This window comes from Lates calcarifer, linkage group LG3 (genome assembly GCF_001640805.2).
Source record: "Lates calcarifer isolate ASB-BC8 linkage group LG3, TLL_Latcal_v3, whole genome shotgun sequence".
Classification (NCBI taxonomy): domain Eukaryota; kingdom Metazoa; phylum Chordata; class Actinopteri; family Centropomidae; genus Lates; species Lates calcarifer.
This window is the reverse complement of record NC_066835.1, coordinates 14,399,942-14,413,064: the sequence shown is the minus strand read 5'-3', so window position 1 is coordinate 14,413,064 and position 13,123 is coordinate 14,399,942. Positions and strand designations below refer to the sequence as shown.

Sequence of the window (13,123 nt, the reverse complement as noted above, 5' to 3'; positions counted from 1 at the left end):
AAGCCAAACAGGAAATGTGCTGGTCGTGTTTTTTGTTTTTGTGGTGTGGAGCAAATGACCATACAGTACATACAATAACTGTGGTAAGTGTTTATTTATGACTTTTACTACACATTGTCATTCAGGATGATCAGCTCACTTTTCGTATTGATTATTGATATGTAAATATCGCACACCCAACCATTACATGAAGCAGTGACCCCTGGTGGACCCTTGTTTTATTACATCTGTGAGTTTTTTTTATTGCGTGAGTGCAGGGATGGAAAAAATCTGACCAACCTGATGTTTCACCAGAGTCATGTCTAGTGCAATACAGATGGTTTGTTCAGTGATACAAAAGCATGTGACAACTTATATATCTTCATTTAACAAGGAGCGCTATATGTCAGAAATTATAAAAGTGAACATTAATGTGTTTCTTGTTGTCATTGCAAAGCTGGGCTAAAATATAGACCTGTGTTGTGCTTTTATTGTCCTCGCACAGCAGAAACCAAACCAGCATGTCCTTTCCTCTTCTGAGCACCTGAGGCAAAGACCTGCAGAAAAAAAAAAAAAAAAACCAAAGCATTGACTCAGCATGATCTTCCATATTTGACTGATGAAGCTTTTTCTGTTTTTTTTTTTTTTTTTTTTACCCTTAGCAAGCATTTGCATTGAAGGTGAATCCCAGCTCCTCTGGGACTTGGGGTGCGGTGTAGCCTGGTGTTGGGCTGTAGTTTGGGTTTGGCAGCTCACTGTTGAAACATGTCCACCGTGCGTCTCCTTTGCTCTCACAGCACTCATATGGGAGAGTCATGGTGGCATATTCTTCCACACAGAACTGAGACAGAGCCTGTTTCCACTGTAAGAAAAACATACTAATGTTAGAAGGTTGTAGGCTATTTCACCTCAGCCAGAAAAAGCATGCATCATCCTCAAAAATTCTCCTCACCCTGTTCACTCAGTTAAATCTATTGCTTGTTATATGAGTGCAGCAAAAATATTTAGCGTTTTGTGTGTGTACAAAACATTACATGGGAGTTCCTTTTATTTATTTTTAACTTTTTCTGCCTCTGTATTCTTTAAGACCTGAGATACCAGGTGAAAATATATTATTTCCTAATTTCCTCCCATGAAATTCAACCAGTTTTTGTAATGTGACATGAATCTTGTCATTTACATGCCAAATTTTGAGCATAGTTATGACAAAATCCTTATATTTGTAAACAAATCTTACAATGAGTCTCATCTTTGTGAATGTTCTGAAATACTGCTAGTCACAGAAGGTATTTTTTATGTTTTTCAGGGAAAAAAATACATACATTTTGAATCTATGATTGTAGAGGATAAGTTCACAGTAGTTTTTCATAAGTGGTTGGGATAAGATTAGAATATTATCTATATTAGATACATATACAGTATAGTTGTATATATGGAATATACAACAACATGCTATTATACTTTATCCAAACACTGGTGTATCTAGATAGAACAGTCAGATTTCCTCACCTTAAACATTAATTTAATTAGTAATTAAAAAAAAAAAACTAACAGGGTTATCTCCTCAACCTTGTCTGTCTGTTGTCATTTTTCTCCCTCAAACACATACAAACACAATCAGAGACTCACAGCTTGTTGGGCGCAGCACAGGATCTGGTTGGTCTGCTGTGCCACTTGTCCGCTGCAGCACAAGCTGAACCACGACTCCAGGCGGTTGATGGCGTTTCCACGACGGCGGAAGTGACTGGCACCAGAGCCCGGGAAGAAGCTGGCCGGGTATCTGGGCCGACCCTGACCATGATGGCAAATGGTGGCGAGGTTGTGAGCCGTGGGACAGGCGGGTGGGAAAGGGACGTCAGGCTCGTTGAGAGAGTTTGTTTGGGTCTCTGTGGAAATGAAACAGAAAGCAACACTGAGGTTAACAGCTTTGTTTCTGGAAGAGCAGATTAAGTATAAAAATACAAAGGATCTAAAGAAATTACCTCCCAGATTTGCACTGTAAACAGTCAGCAGTGCAACCATCCAAAATCCTGCGAGGCCTCCAGTTGAAGTCATAGCTGTAAAGTGATGTGTGATGAATACTTAAGTTTGAAAAAGTATCATGACTGGATCAGCAGCGATCAGCTTATATGGGCGAGAGGAGTGAGTCTGAGGGCGTCAAATGCTTGGAAGTGGGGGTGGAAGGGGTGAGGGGAAGTGGTGGTGGTTTAGGGGAGAGTAACATCATGTTGAAACATCAAGATAAAAACAAAATGAGTTTGAACTTTAGTGATATCCACTGGCATGTGCGAGGTACAAAACCATTCCTACAAACTCCCAAGGTCAAGCTTAAAGCCAGTGGTAAAATATTTAATCTTGGCACAGAGTGGCATGTTTATCAAAACCATTCTTATTTTTCCCAAAACTTAAAAACCCTTTCGGTAAACTCCCCTAATTCCTGTTTTCCAAAACTTTGCTGAGTGTGCTTCCCATTATCGCAGGATGGGTTACACTCACCAAAAAAATGCTGAAGGTCTCATGTTGTTTTGACTTGCTACATGTGAGTGGAATGAAGGATGCACTCACTAAAAACTTAGTGAATCACATTAATTGTTTTTCACTCCCTAAAATTCAAACAATCCTCGCACAATTATTCCTGCTGTCTGCATTGTGCTGTTAAAGAGGCTTTGATTGATTGAACCTCTACCTTTTTTCCAGCTAATATTAGAAGCATTTTTTATCTTTTGTTTAATATATATTATCCATTTATCTGGACATTAGTAACAAGTGGCCATCAGTATTTGACTGGACTGTTTTGTGTTTCAGGTGGTTGCTGGGGTGTGACCTCAGATATGACCATTCACCACCCTTAACATATGCAGTGTTATCACAAATACAATCTTCAGCTGTCAGATAGTGACTGATTGGATTTATATCCTTCTCATGTACTGTACAAGTGTTGCTTCACTGTAAGCCAAAATTTTATTTTGGTATTTGTTTTTATTTGTCTCCATGGTCCTTATACAACAGAGAAAAGTCATGACCCCTTTTTACCCCCACATTTTTCCAGGTTAGCCTTCCCTCTCATAAATTCACTCATAAATGTCAAATATTTGGATGAAAAAGGCCAATCCCATGCAAAGTTCAAGAAAATCACCTGATATTTGTATTCATCATACACCTCGTGATAAACATCTATGATGTAAGTCTATTAGTTTCATTTAAGTCAAACTTTTGAATGGTCTAAACTTGAACCATGAACCATGGCATAACATATTTAATATACATTTAATTAAGCCTCACTATCAAGTCAGAGTCTAATGTATACTTTTAATGTTTCTCAGATAAGAATCCATTCTTCACGAGATGAGAAACATTTCCCAGTCGTATAAAACTCATAGAGCTTATACAGTTAATCTCCTGGATAATATGAAAAATGCAGCTGCCGTCCAGCCTTAAACCAGATCCTGATAAGTTTTTTATCATACACGTGAAAAATGTCGACACTAAAAAGGAGAATTTTGGCATGCGATTAGTCGGTTGGTGACTTGGCATCGATGCAGGCAGCATGACACCTTCTCCCTGATTGGCTTCCTCTGCATTACCAAGACAAATAAAAGGCCATTAGCCGAGATGCCATTCATCCAGATGCCAGGTTTTCCAGTTCAGGGTAAGATTTATTTGCAAATATGATAACTATATATTTTAGTGACAATTCTTAAATTGGATTTATAAACTGAAGCAAATCTCTACGAATCTTTGAATGGTAAATCACTATGTATAGCTCAAAGTGACTTCTGTACTTTTTTTAATAACAGTCTTAAAATGTGGATTATTGTAGTGTCTCTCAGACTTGATCATGCTCTGATGAACGTGTCATGCCAAAAATGTCAGATTTGTCAGTCTACTGGTGGTACATAAAAGTCTGAAAAAGGTCAAACCTCAACAATACCTGTAGTATAAGGAACGACTGTATGTTGCTGGAGTTTTCAGACATTTCCCTTCTCTGTGCACATTGAAAATAGGCAGTGTTGTAGGGAAGGAAACTGCTTCTCTGGTTCTTGTAAATGAAATTCACCAATATGATTTCAGGGATGAGGCCATGCTGTCAGTTTTATTACCACTGGAGTACTGCCTGTTAAAATATGTTTTGGGGGAAAGAAGCACTTTCCATTTCTTGAACTTGTCTGTTAAACTGTGATGTTTTCAAATGATAATACTTAATATGTATATTTCCAAATATAGATATTTTATTTTTGGGAAATTCCAAGAGAGAGATAAGACAAAAAAAAAAAAAAATCCAGTATGTTTGTCTCCAAAACCTGTGTTTGTGTATCTGCAGTATATCTGTTAATTTTGGTGATTGATTTGATGTGTGTGCATTATTTTAGGTTTAACAATGAAAGGGCTGGGCTACTGTCTTGTGGGTTTTCTGGTGGTTGGTAAGTAAACAAAAGAAGGCAACTTATTATTATCATACATGTCTAAAATGTTTGAAAATAAAGACCTTTCCTAGAAATTAGCTTACAGTAGCTAGTATTACACTTAATATGTGCTAGTGTCTCATTTCAACTCTCATTTTAAAGTTTAGAAACTGTCAGAACATTTTATTGATTTAACAGTGGTGAAAAGTAACTAAGTACATTTACACATATACTGTACTTTGAGTATTTGAGTATCTCATACTTCTCTACATTTCAGAGGCAACTCTTGTACTTTTTTCTCAACTATATTTATTTGATAACTTTAGTCACTAGTTTCTTTGCAGATTCAGATTATTGATACAAAATAAAATCAATTTATAGTGTGTAGGTCAAGATAAGATTTTATTGATCCCTGGGGGAAATTCACTTGCTACACAGCAGTAAATAAAGTAATTAAAAATAGCCACACCAAATGTGTACACATTAATTCATCAATAAATATAACCCAGTGTCATTCTGAAAGAGACCATTCTACATAAAGTGTATGTTTCTGTGTTAATACTTTATTACTTTATATTAAGTGAAATTTTGAATGTAGGACTTTTACTTGTAACAGAACTACACTGTAGTATAGATAAAATGACTTAACTAAATGACCTGAGCGTTTCCTCTATCTGGTATTTAATGACAAAATTATGATATTTTAGTTTTGGGTTTTTCTTACACCATTCCTCATCCTTGTGATTTTTGCAGGGCTCTGTTCTGCCTCACCAGCAGGAAGAGAGTTTGCCACATCTTTCATGCATAACCTCGGGAGTGATAATAGCGAAACTCATTTCCTGGTTGAGGTTGCAGCTCTGCCCTCCTCAAAAGGCAGCACCAGAGTGAAGGTGACTGCTGTGGGTAGGGTCTATGAGAGGGACATTGATCCCGGTAAGAGTGTATCCTTCAAGCTGCCCAACAGCGTGGAGATGGAAGGCAGTAAAAAGTCCCGTCAGGCTGTGCTGATTGAGGCTAGCCAAGATGTCACTGTGATGTCTCTCAACTTCAAGCAATACACGGCAGACACCTCTGTGGTTTACCCTGTGAAGGACTGGGGGACTGAGTATATCATATTCACTCCATCCAGCTCTAAAAGAGGCGCCTACAAAGAATTTTCTATCACCAACCACAAGGAGCCCAACACTGTTGAGATTTTCCTGCGTGGCTCAGTCAAATTTGAGGGGAAATATTACAGGAAAGGAAGCAAGATGACCATAAATCTAGAGCCATTTGAGACTGTTCAGATTCAAAGTGACGATAACCTGAGTGGCACTAAAGTAGATTCAAGCCTTCCTGTTGCTGTGTCCTCAGGACACAGCTGTTTTCAGAAATACACCTCCTGCAACCACGTATATGAACAACTTCTCCCTGTCAACAGCTGGGGCAAAGAATTCATCATTGTACCCCTGCCTTATCTTAACGTCTTTACCAATTCACATGACAGCGTTTTTGTCCAAGCATCCCAGCACTCCACAATTACTGTAAAAGTTAATGGACAGGTCCAGAGTTACCCTATGTTTCCAGGACAAACTCTTGAGCTCTACTCTTATTGGCCACAAGCTATTTATCTGACATCTGACAAGGGGGTCCAGGTCCTATTTGAATTCAATGGGGGCCCTGATTACCCAATACAGTATTATGACCCTTTCCTGATGACTATACTGCCCACAGATCATTTTAGCACTTCCTACTCCCTACAGGGACAGGGTGATTTCTACAACAATATTATAGTTGTGGCTAAAAACAAAGACCTTGATGGCATCAAAATTGATCCTCAGCCTCAGTCTGCTAACTTTGACTGGCAAAAAGTAGAGGGGACTGATTTCTCCTGGGCTGAAATGTACTACAGCAGTGGGGCAAGCTTCTCTCACATATCTCACCCCAAATCCCCATTCGGCATCTACAGTTTTGGTGTTGCTTATGCTAATGGGTATGGATCTCCTGCATCTGCTGACCAAGCAGGTAAGTAGAAAGGGTTAGTTAATAATACAGTGTAATGCAAAGTATAGCATAGCACAGCATAACATAGCAAACAGAATAGCATAGCATATAATTGAGTCTAGCATAGAAAAGCACAACACAGAATACTCCAGCACATAGTCTACCATAATTAAGCATAACATATCATAGCATAAGATAATATAGTGTATTTTAATGTAGCATAGTATAGCCTCAGATGGCATAACATTGCATGGCATGATATAGTATAAAACAATGCAGTAAAACATAGCAAAGCATAGAATAGCAATAGTATTGTATAATATCATATAGTATAGAACAGCACAGCTTAATATAGCATAGTGTAATATGGCACAGTGTGGATAGGATAGTATATTATTGCATAGTATAGCATAGTCATAGCATGATATAGCATAATAGTATTTTATAGTAAAATTCACATATAAGTGGTTCATGTGTCCTCTCCTCCTTTCACATCATGTCAGAGAAACATGACTGCAGCACCACAAAATGTCCTGAAGATGAAATGTGCCAAATGAAAGGAAACACCCCAACATGTGTCAAAAAAACGGTCATCAAAGCAGGTGCCTGTTGGGCCATGGGTGATCCTCACTACCGCACATTCGATGGCAAGTACTACAATTTCATGGGCAACTGCACCTACACGATGGTCAAGAACTGCCATGTTGGGGAAGACTTTCCAGCCTTTGAGGTTGACGCTCATAATGACAAACGTACCGATTCAAAGGTCACATTTGTCGGCAAGGTGATCATTAAGGTCTATGGGTACACTATGGCCATAGTACGATCAGAGTTCGGCCTTGTCAGGGTGAGTGAGGTCTTTTCACAAACTTTACTACTCATATTATTCATGCAGTCTGTGAGGGTTATTCAATCAAGCAATTCAAAAACATTTGTGAATCTGTTTTAGATGGACTACACACTGTGGAATCTCCCCATCAACCTGGGCAATGGCAAGGTGAAGTTATCCCAGAGCGGCCTGTCTGTCATTGTAGAGACAGATTTTGGCCTGACTGTGCAGTATGACTGGAAGGACTATCTTCTCATCACAGTGCCGGGCAGTTTTTCTGGCAAGGTGTGTGGCATGTGTGGAAACTTCAACAGAAAAAAGGACGATGACATGGTGACTCCTACTGGCTCACTGGCCAGCAGTGCGGTGGCCCTTGGCAAGAGCTGGAGGGTCCCTGATCTACCAGAGGATGCTCAGTGTCGAGACGAATGTGAGGGCCAGTGTCAGACCTGTGAAACCCCCAGCTTTTTCGGCAGCATATCACAAAAGATCTTCTGCAGCTTGCTTACCAGCATCATGGATGGGCCGCTCAGTGACTGTAATGCTGTCATTGAATCCAAAGTCTTCCATGAGATGTGTTCGTATGATGTGTGCATGGGCAAGGGGATGAAAAACTTCCTGTGTGACACCTTGCAAGTGTACGCTGATGCCTGTCAGAGGGCCGGCATTAAAATTTACGACTGGAGGCACCTTGCCCACTGCTGTGAGTAACTCCAATGAAAAGAATTAGAGAAATCAGCTTTTATTTTTGGAGTTTCACCCTCATTCTGTGACCTTAACACATTGTCATTTTGTCTGAAATAGCTGCACCCACATGCCCAGAGAACAGCCATTATGAGTTCTGCGGGAATGCCTGCCCTGCCACCTGTGAAAACCCAGATGCTGCTACACATTGCAGAAAAAGCTGTGTGGAGACCTGTGTCTGTGACAAGGGCTTCCTGCTTAGTGGCACTAAGTGTGTCCCTAAGGCCCAGTGTGGTTGTTTGTACAAAGGTCACTACATAGATGCCGGAGCCTCTTTCTTCACTGAAAACTGCACAGAGAAGTGCACATGCAACCAAGTTACCAAGACAGTTGACTGTGAGAAACCAGGTTGTAAGCAGGGGTATGAGTGCAAGGTGGTTGATGACCTTATGGGATGTCACCCACTGACCTACGCTGAGTGCAGCGTGACCCGTGGCCCTCACTTTGAGACCTTTGATAGGCACGACTACAACTTCCACGGCACCTGTGTGTATCAGTTGGCTGGGGTCTGCTCGAAAGATCCTTCCCTGCAGCAGTTTGAAGTTTTGGTGCAAAATAATGCCAATGGCAAAAGAGCTGGCTCGGGTGCACAGTTGGTGGAGGTCAAAGTTTATGGGAATTCCATCGTTGTCACAAGAAGGCGCAATGGCAAAGTCTTGGTGAGATGCAATATAGCAAATTTATCACAGTGTAATTTTTTTCATCTTTTTTGCTGCTAGTATGTCCCATCTTTAATCACACAATCTTGTTTTGCAGGTAAATGGAGAAATTGAAAACTTACCTGTCACACAAAGGAATTTCACAGTTCACCTTATTGGCGACTCTGCTGAGATCAAGACTGACTTTGGGCTGCAAGTTTCCTATGACTGGCATTCAACAGTACAAGTCAAAGTCCCCAGTACATATGCTAATGCAATGTGTGGTCTGTGTGGCAATTACAATAACAACCCCAAAGATGACCTACTTTTGAGCAACGGTACTCTGGCAGAGTCTGCAGAGGAACTAGGAAAAAGCTGGAGGGTTGCTGTGATCCCAGGCTGTGTTGATGGCTGCAAGGACAAGAACGAATGTCCAAGCTGTGACATCACCCAGAAAGAGAAATATGAGACCAATGAGTACTGTGGTTTAATACGAAACCCCTCAGGCCCCCTCCGTGCATGCCACACTATCATAAATCCTGAAAGCATTTTTAAGAATTGTGTGTACGATATGTGCCTCTATAATGGCAAGAGAGGCTCCTGGTGTAGCCATCTCCGCAGGTACACTATAGAATGCCAAAGGAAAGGTGTCAACGTGTCCCAGTGGAGGACAAAAGACTTCTGTCCCATATCTAACATGATGCATCCTGACAACAGTCACTATGAACACTGTGGCAATGTTTGCCATGCAACCTGTGCCGATGGGTTACCCCCCAAAGACTGCAAGAGGCCCTGTGAGGAGGGATGGGTGTGCAATAATGGCTACCTACTCAGTGGAGACACGTGTGTGCCTTTAGACCAGTGTGGATGCATTGAGAAACACAAATATTATAAGAAGGGACAAACCTTTCTGTCTGAAGACTGTCATCAGAGGTGCACCTGCAATGGCTCAGTATGTTTTATTTACAGCAGCCTTTCACTTCATCACCAGTTTTTATTCTACCTTTATAGTTATTCTGAAAATGTCTCTGTGACTTTAGGTGATGTGTAAGCCGTACTCATGTGGGCCATTTGAGAACTGCACGCTGAACAAGAACATTCGATCATGTCAACAAGTGGAAAATGCAACCTGCACAATCTCAGGTGATCCACATTACAAAAACTTTGACAGCCATCACTATGACTTCCAAGGCACCTGCACCTACACTGCAGCTACGCTGTGCCATCAGGAAAGCTCAGATCTCCAACATTTCTCCGTGGTTGTGGAGAATGAGAAGTGGACAAGGACAGATGTGCCACATTTGTCTGTAGCCAAGCTTGTTGCTGTGGAGGTGTACGGCCACACCCTGATCCTCAAAAGTAATCAACTTCATACGATCATGGTTAGTAATATTGTGAAGAGGTGGCTGACGAAGCACTACTCCTCTTTTTATTCATTTTTATCCTGATTTTATCTCGATAATAGTTTAAAACAGCTGATCTCTTTCTTTGTGTCTTCCAGGTGAATGGCACCTTGAGATACATTCCACTGAACCTCAATGACGGACAAGTTGAAGTCTTCCAAGAAGGCTTTCACTATGCTATTGTAGCAGATTTTGGCCTGAAAGTGACTTATGACATGATCTACAGAGTTGAAGTCACCATTGCTGAAAGCCACATAGGCAAAACCTGTGGTCTGTGCGGCAGTTTTAATAACAAGACACGTGAGTATGAGCTGCCTGATGGAAAAATGACCACTGACGTAAAGACCTTTGGAGCAGCATGGAAAACGGACGTTTCAGAGGTGACCTGTGAAGATGGCTGCAGAGGTGACGAGTGCCCCAAATGTGACAACGCTCAAAAGAAAATCTTTGAGAGGGATTGTGGAGTAATCAAGTCAAAAGATGGTCCCTTTGCTGCATGCCACAGTCAACTAGATCCTGAATATTATTACCTGGATTGTGTCTATGATGTTTGCATGTCTAAAGGAGACCGCAAGGTTCTTTGCAACAGTATCTCAGCATATGTAACTGATTGTCAGACCATTGGAGTAAAGATCAAGAACTGGAGGACACCTGATTTCTGCCGTATGTATTGTTTCTCTACTGAACTTAACTCATCATCTTAGGGGTCCAAGACCGTTCAAGGTGCTTTGTGGAGTTTTTGTAGCCCTTTGGGGCCTGTCTTTACCAGTGGGTGCCTGTTTTGTTTGTATGTAGGTTTGTGCTATTCTGCTGATTGTTGGTGGCAGTAATGTGAAGAAATGATGCAATGGGCCAACAGGGGCAATGAAGAAGAAGCTAGTGAACACAGACAATTCATGATTTAAAACAATAAAATGAATCCTTTCAAATGTTAAATGGGGAAGGAAATGCAAAACAAATTGCATATGATGAGGATTATGTTTGTTCATTTGAAAGAAAACTCCACAAGGCACCTTCTTCTAATATATCTTCAGTTTGTCTGAAATTACACTGGTTTTTAATGGAGACACAGACTGTTTAATTGTATCTTCACAGTCCAGGAATTTAATGTTATGCTATTGTTCCATCATTTGATCTTAATATGCTTTCTTTTGTAGCGATTCAGTGTTCTGAAAACAGCAACTACCAGATCTGTGCTGAAACCTGTGCCTATCCATGCCCCGGTCTCATCGACGTCATCACCTGCCCATTCACTTGTATGGAGGGCTGCAGCTGTAAGGAAGGCTACTACTTCAATGGGACTGGCTGTGTTGCCTTGGAGGATTGTGGTTGTTACTACAAAGGACAAACATATAAGGTGAAGTGGCCCTCACTACTCAGTTTGACAGATGTTGTATACTAACATTGCTGCAGCTAATGCACTCAATTAGCCCATTACATATGTGTACATGTGCAAGCAATGCATGATCTTTACACCATTCCAAACATGTACAGATTTAGAGGTCTGCACACAGTATATTAATGTGAGCAATGACACACACAATTTTTTTAAATGCACATTGTCAATGTAATATATGTAAGAAAAAGAAAGAAGAAAATGCTTTTTGTCGACTTGTCTGACCAGGATAAAATGTATGAAAATTACAATAATATTAGGTTGCACCGTGCTCATTTTAATAAACCTCTAATTGTTCACTCTCCTCTTTAGATTGGTGAGCCTGTGTCGACTGACAGCTGCCAGCGGAAATGCAACTGTACAACATCTGGTGAAGTGGAGTGTGAGGACTTTTCATGCAAAGCTACAGAAATCTGTGAGCTCAAGAATGGTATCCCCAGCTGCCATCCCAAAGAGTGCCGGATAGAGACCGGAGGATCCATTACCCTTTTCAATGGGGCGAACGGCAATATCCAATGTCATGGGAGCTTATGAGATCATCACACACTGCGACCAATCAGCTGCTGACTGGTTCAGGGTTGTGGCTAAGCTCCAGGAATGCAGACTGACTGGTGTGAAGAGTGTTGTAGCTGTTTATGTCTACTTTAATGACCTGAGTGTCACTATCACAGACAAACAGGAGACCTGGGTAGGTATTTTTAAAGGAGTGGTTCAACATTTTGGGAAATACTTATTCACATTGGTTTGCTTGTTTGACAAGAGTTAGACGTGAAGATGGATGCCACTCTCAAATCTGTTCATTAAATATGAAGTTGGAGTAAGGAGACAATTCGCTAGCTTTGTAAAAATCATACATGAAAATCATTTTGAACATACAGATAGAGTGGAGGATCTGCCAGGAAGAAAATGATTGTATTTGACGCTGATGATTGTATCAAATGACTGTATCTGATGTTGTTTACAGGTCAATGGTAAAAGGGTGACTACTCTCCCCAGCCAGCCCAGAAATAATGTTGTTGTGAGTCTGAATGAGAAAGAGAACACCATAGTCATCGAGATGACTTCGCACTTCAAGTTGTCTTACAGCATCACAGAGAAGGTCATTGTGACTGTGAGTGAGAGCATGATGGATAAGGCATGCGGAGCATGTGACAAACTCCACCCCGTCAGACACTTCAGGGAGTTATTGGAGGAAACGATGCAGCAGTACATGGCCTCATTTTCTGCACAAGACTTCCCTACGTGGTGAGTGAGATACAGGCTGGTTAAAGCAGTATCTGTGAGGTTCATTTTTGTCTTATCATGACACAGTGAACACCTAACGTTACACATGCCATATGGGAAAGAAACAATAAGAAATAATTTTCTCATCTAAATTAACACATTTGTTATCTTTTTGCAGTGAGTTGCAGTGAGTTGTGAAAGAGACCTCGTCTTGTCATCACCCAGTGATCAACTCACCAGTATCATCATCTGCAGAAAATTCTACAATAAATCAACACTGAAAGTTTTATTTGAAGTATGGTATTTGAGTTAATTTTTGCCCTCAAACTTTTGATGAAATGGGTTTGTGAAATAATCACATAATAAACTTCATGTTTCAACAGCGAATAAAATGTTGTCTCTTCATTTATTTGCAGAAGGTTCAGACTCTGCATGGGTTTCAGATGTATGTAAATGTGTAATATGATTTAAAAAAATGCCCTGCAAAGATTAGTCCATTAATCAATTACTTGATTCCAAGAAAA

The 13,123-nt window shown here is 40.6% G+C and overlaps 2 protein-coding genes across 2 annotated transcripts; one reads left to right on the top strand and one right to left on the bottom strand.

Annotated features, from left to right (window-relative positions):
* Positions 1-75: 75 nt before the first annotated feature.
* On the bottom strand, positions 76-2,124 carry ecm1a (extracellular matrix protein 1a). Its single transcript, XM_018685061.2, has 4 exons — positions 1,962-2,124; positions 1,609-1,865; positions 636-841; positions 76-536 (listed from the first exon to the last, which is right to left on the bottom strand). Exons 1-3 carry the CDS (start codon positions 2,032-2,034, stop codon positions 638-640), a joined length of 534 nt encoding a protein of 177 aa, XP_018540577.1. The 5' UTR covers positions 2,035-2,124; the 3' UTR covers positions 76-536; positions 636-637.
* Positions 2,125-2,151: 27 nt separating this feature from the next.
* On the top strand, positions 2,152-12,985 carry LOC108888834 (IgGFc-binding protein). The gene is made up of 12 exons (XM_018685010.2): positions 2,152-4,400; positions 5,136-6,386; positions 6,869-7,212; positions 7,315-7,897; positions 7,999-8,597; positions 8,695-9,528; positions 9,617-9,958; positions 10,078-10,642; positions 11,137-11,336; positions 11,688-12,063; positions 12,340-12,620; positions 12,778-12,985. Exons 1-10 carry the CDS (start codon positions 4,358-4,360, stop codon positions 11,907-11,909), a joined length of 4,983 nt encoding a protein of 1,660 aa, XP_018540526.2. The 5' UTR covers positions 2,152-4,357; the 3' UTR covers positions 11,910-12,063; positions 12,340-12,620; positions 12,778-12,985.
* Positions 12,986-13,123: the final 138 nt, after the last annotated feature.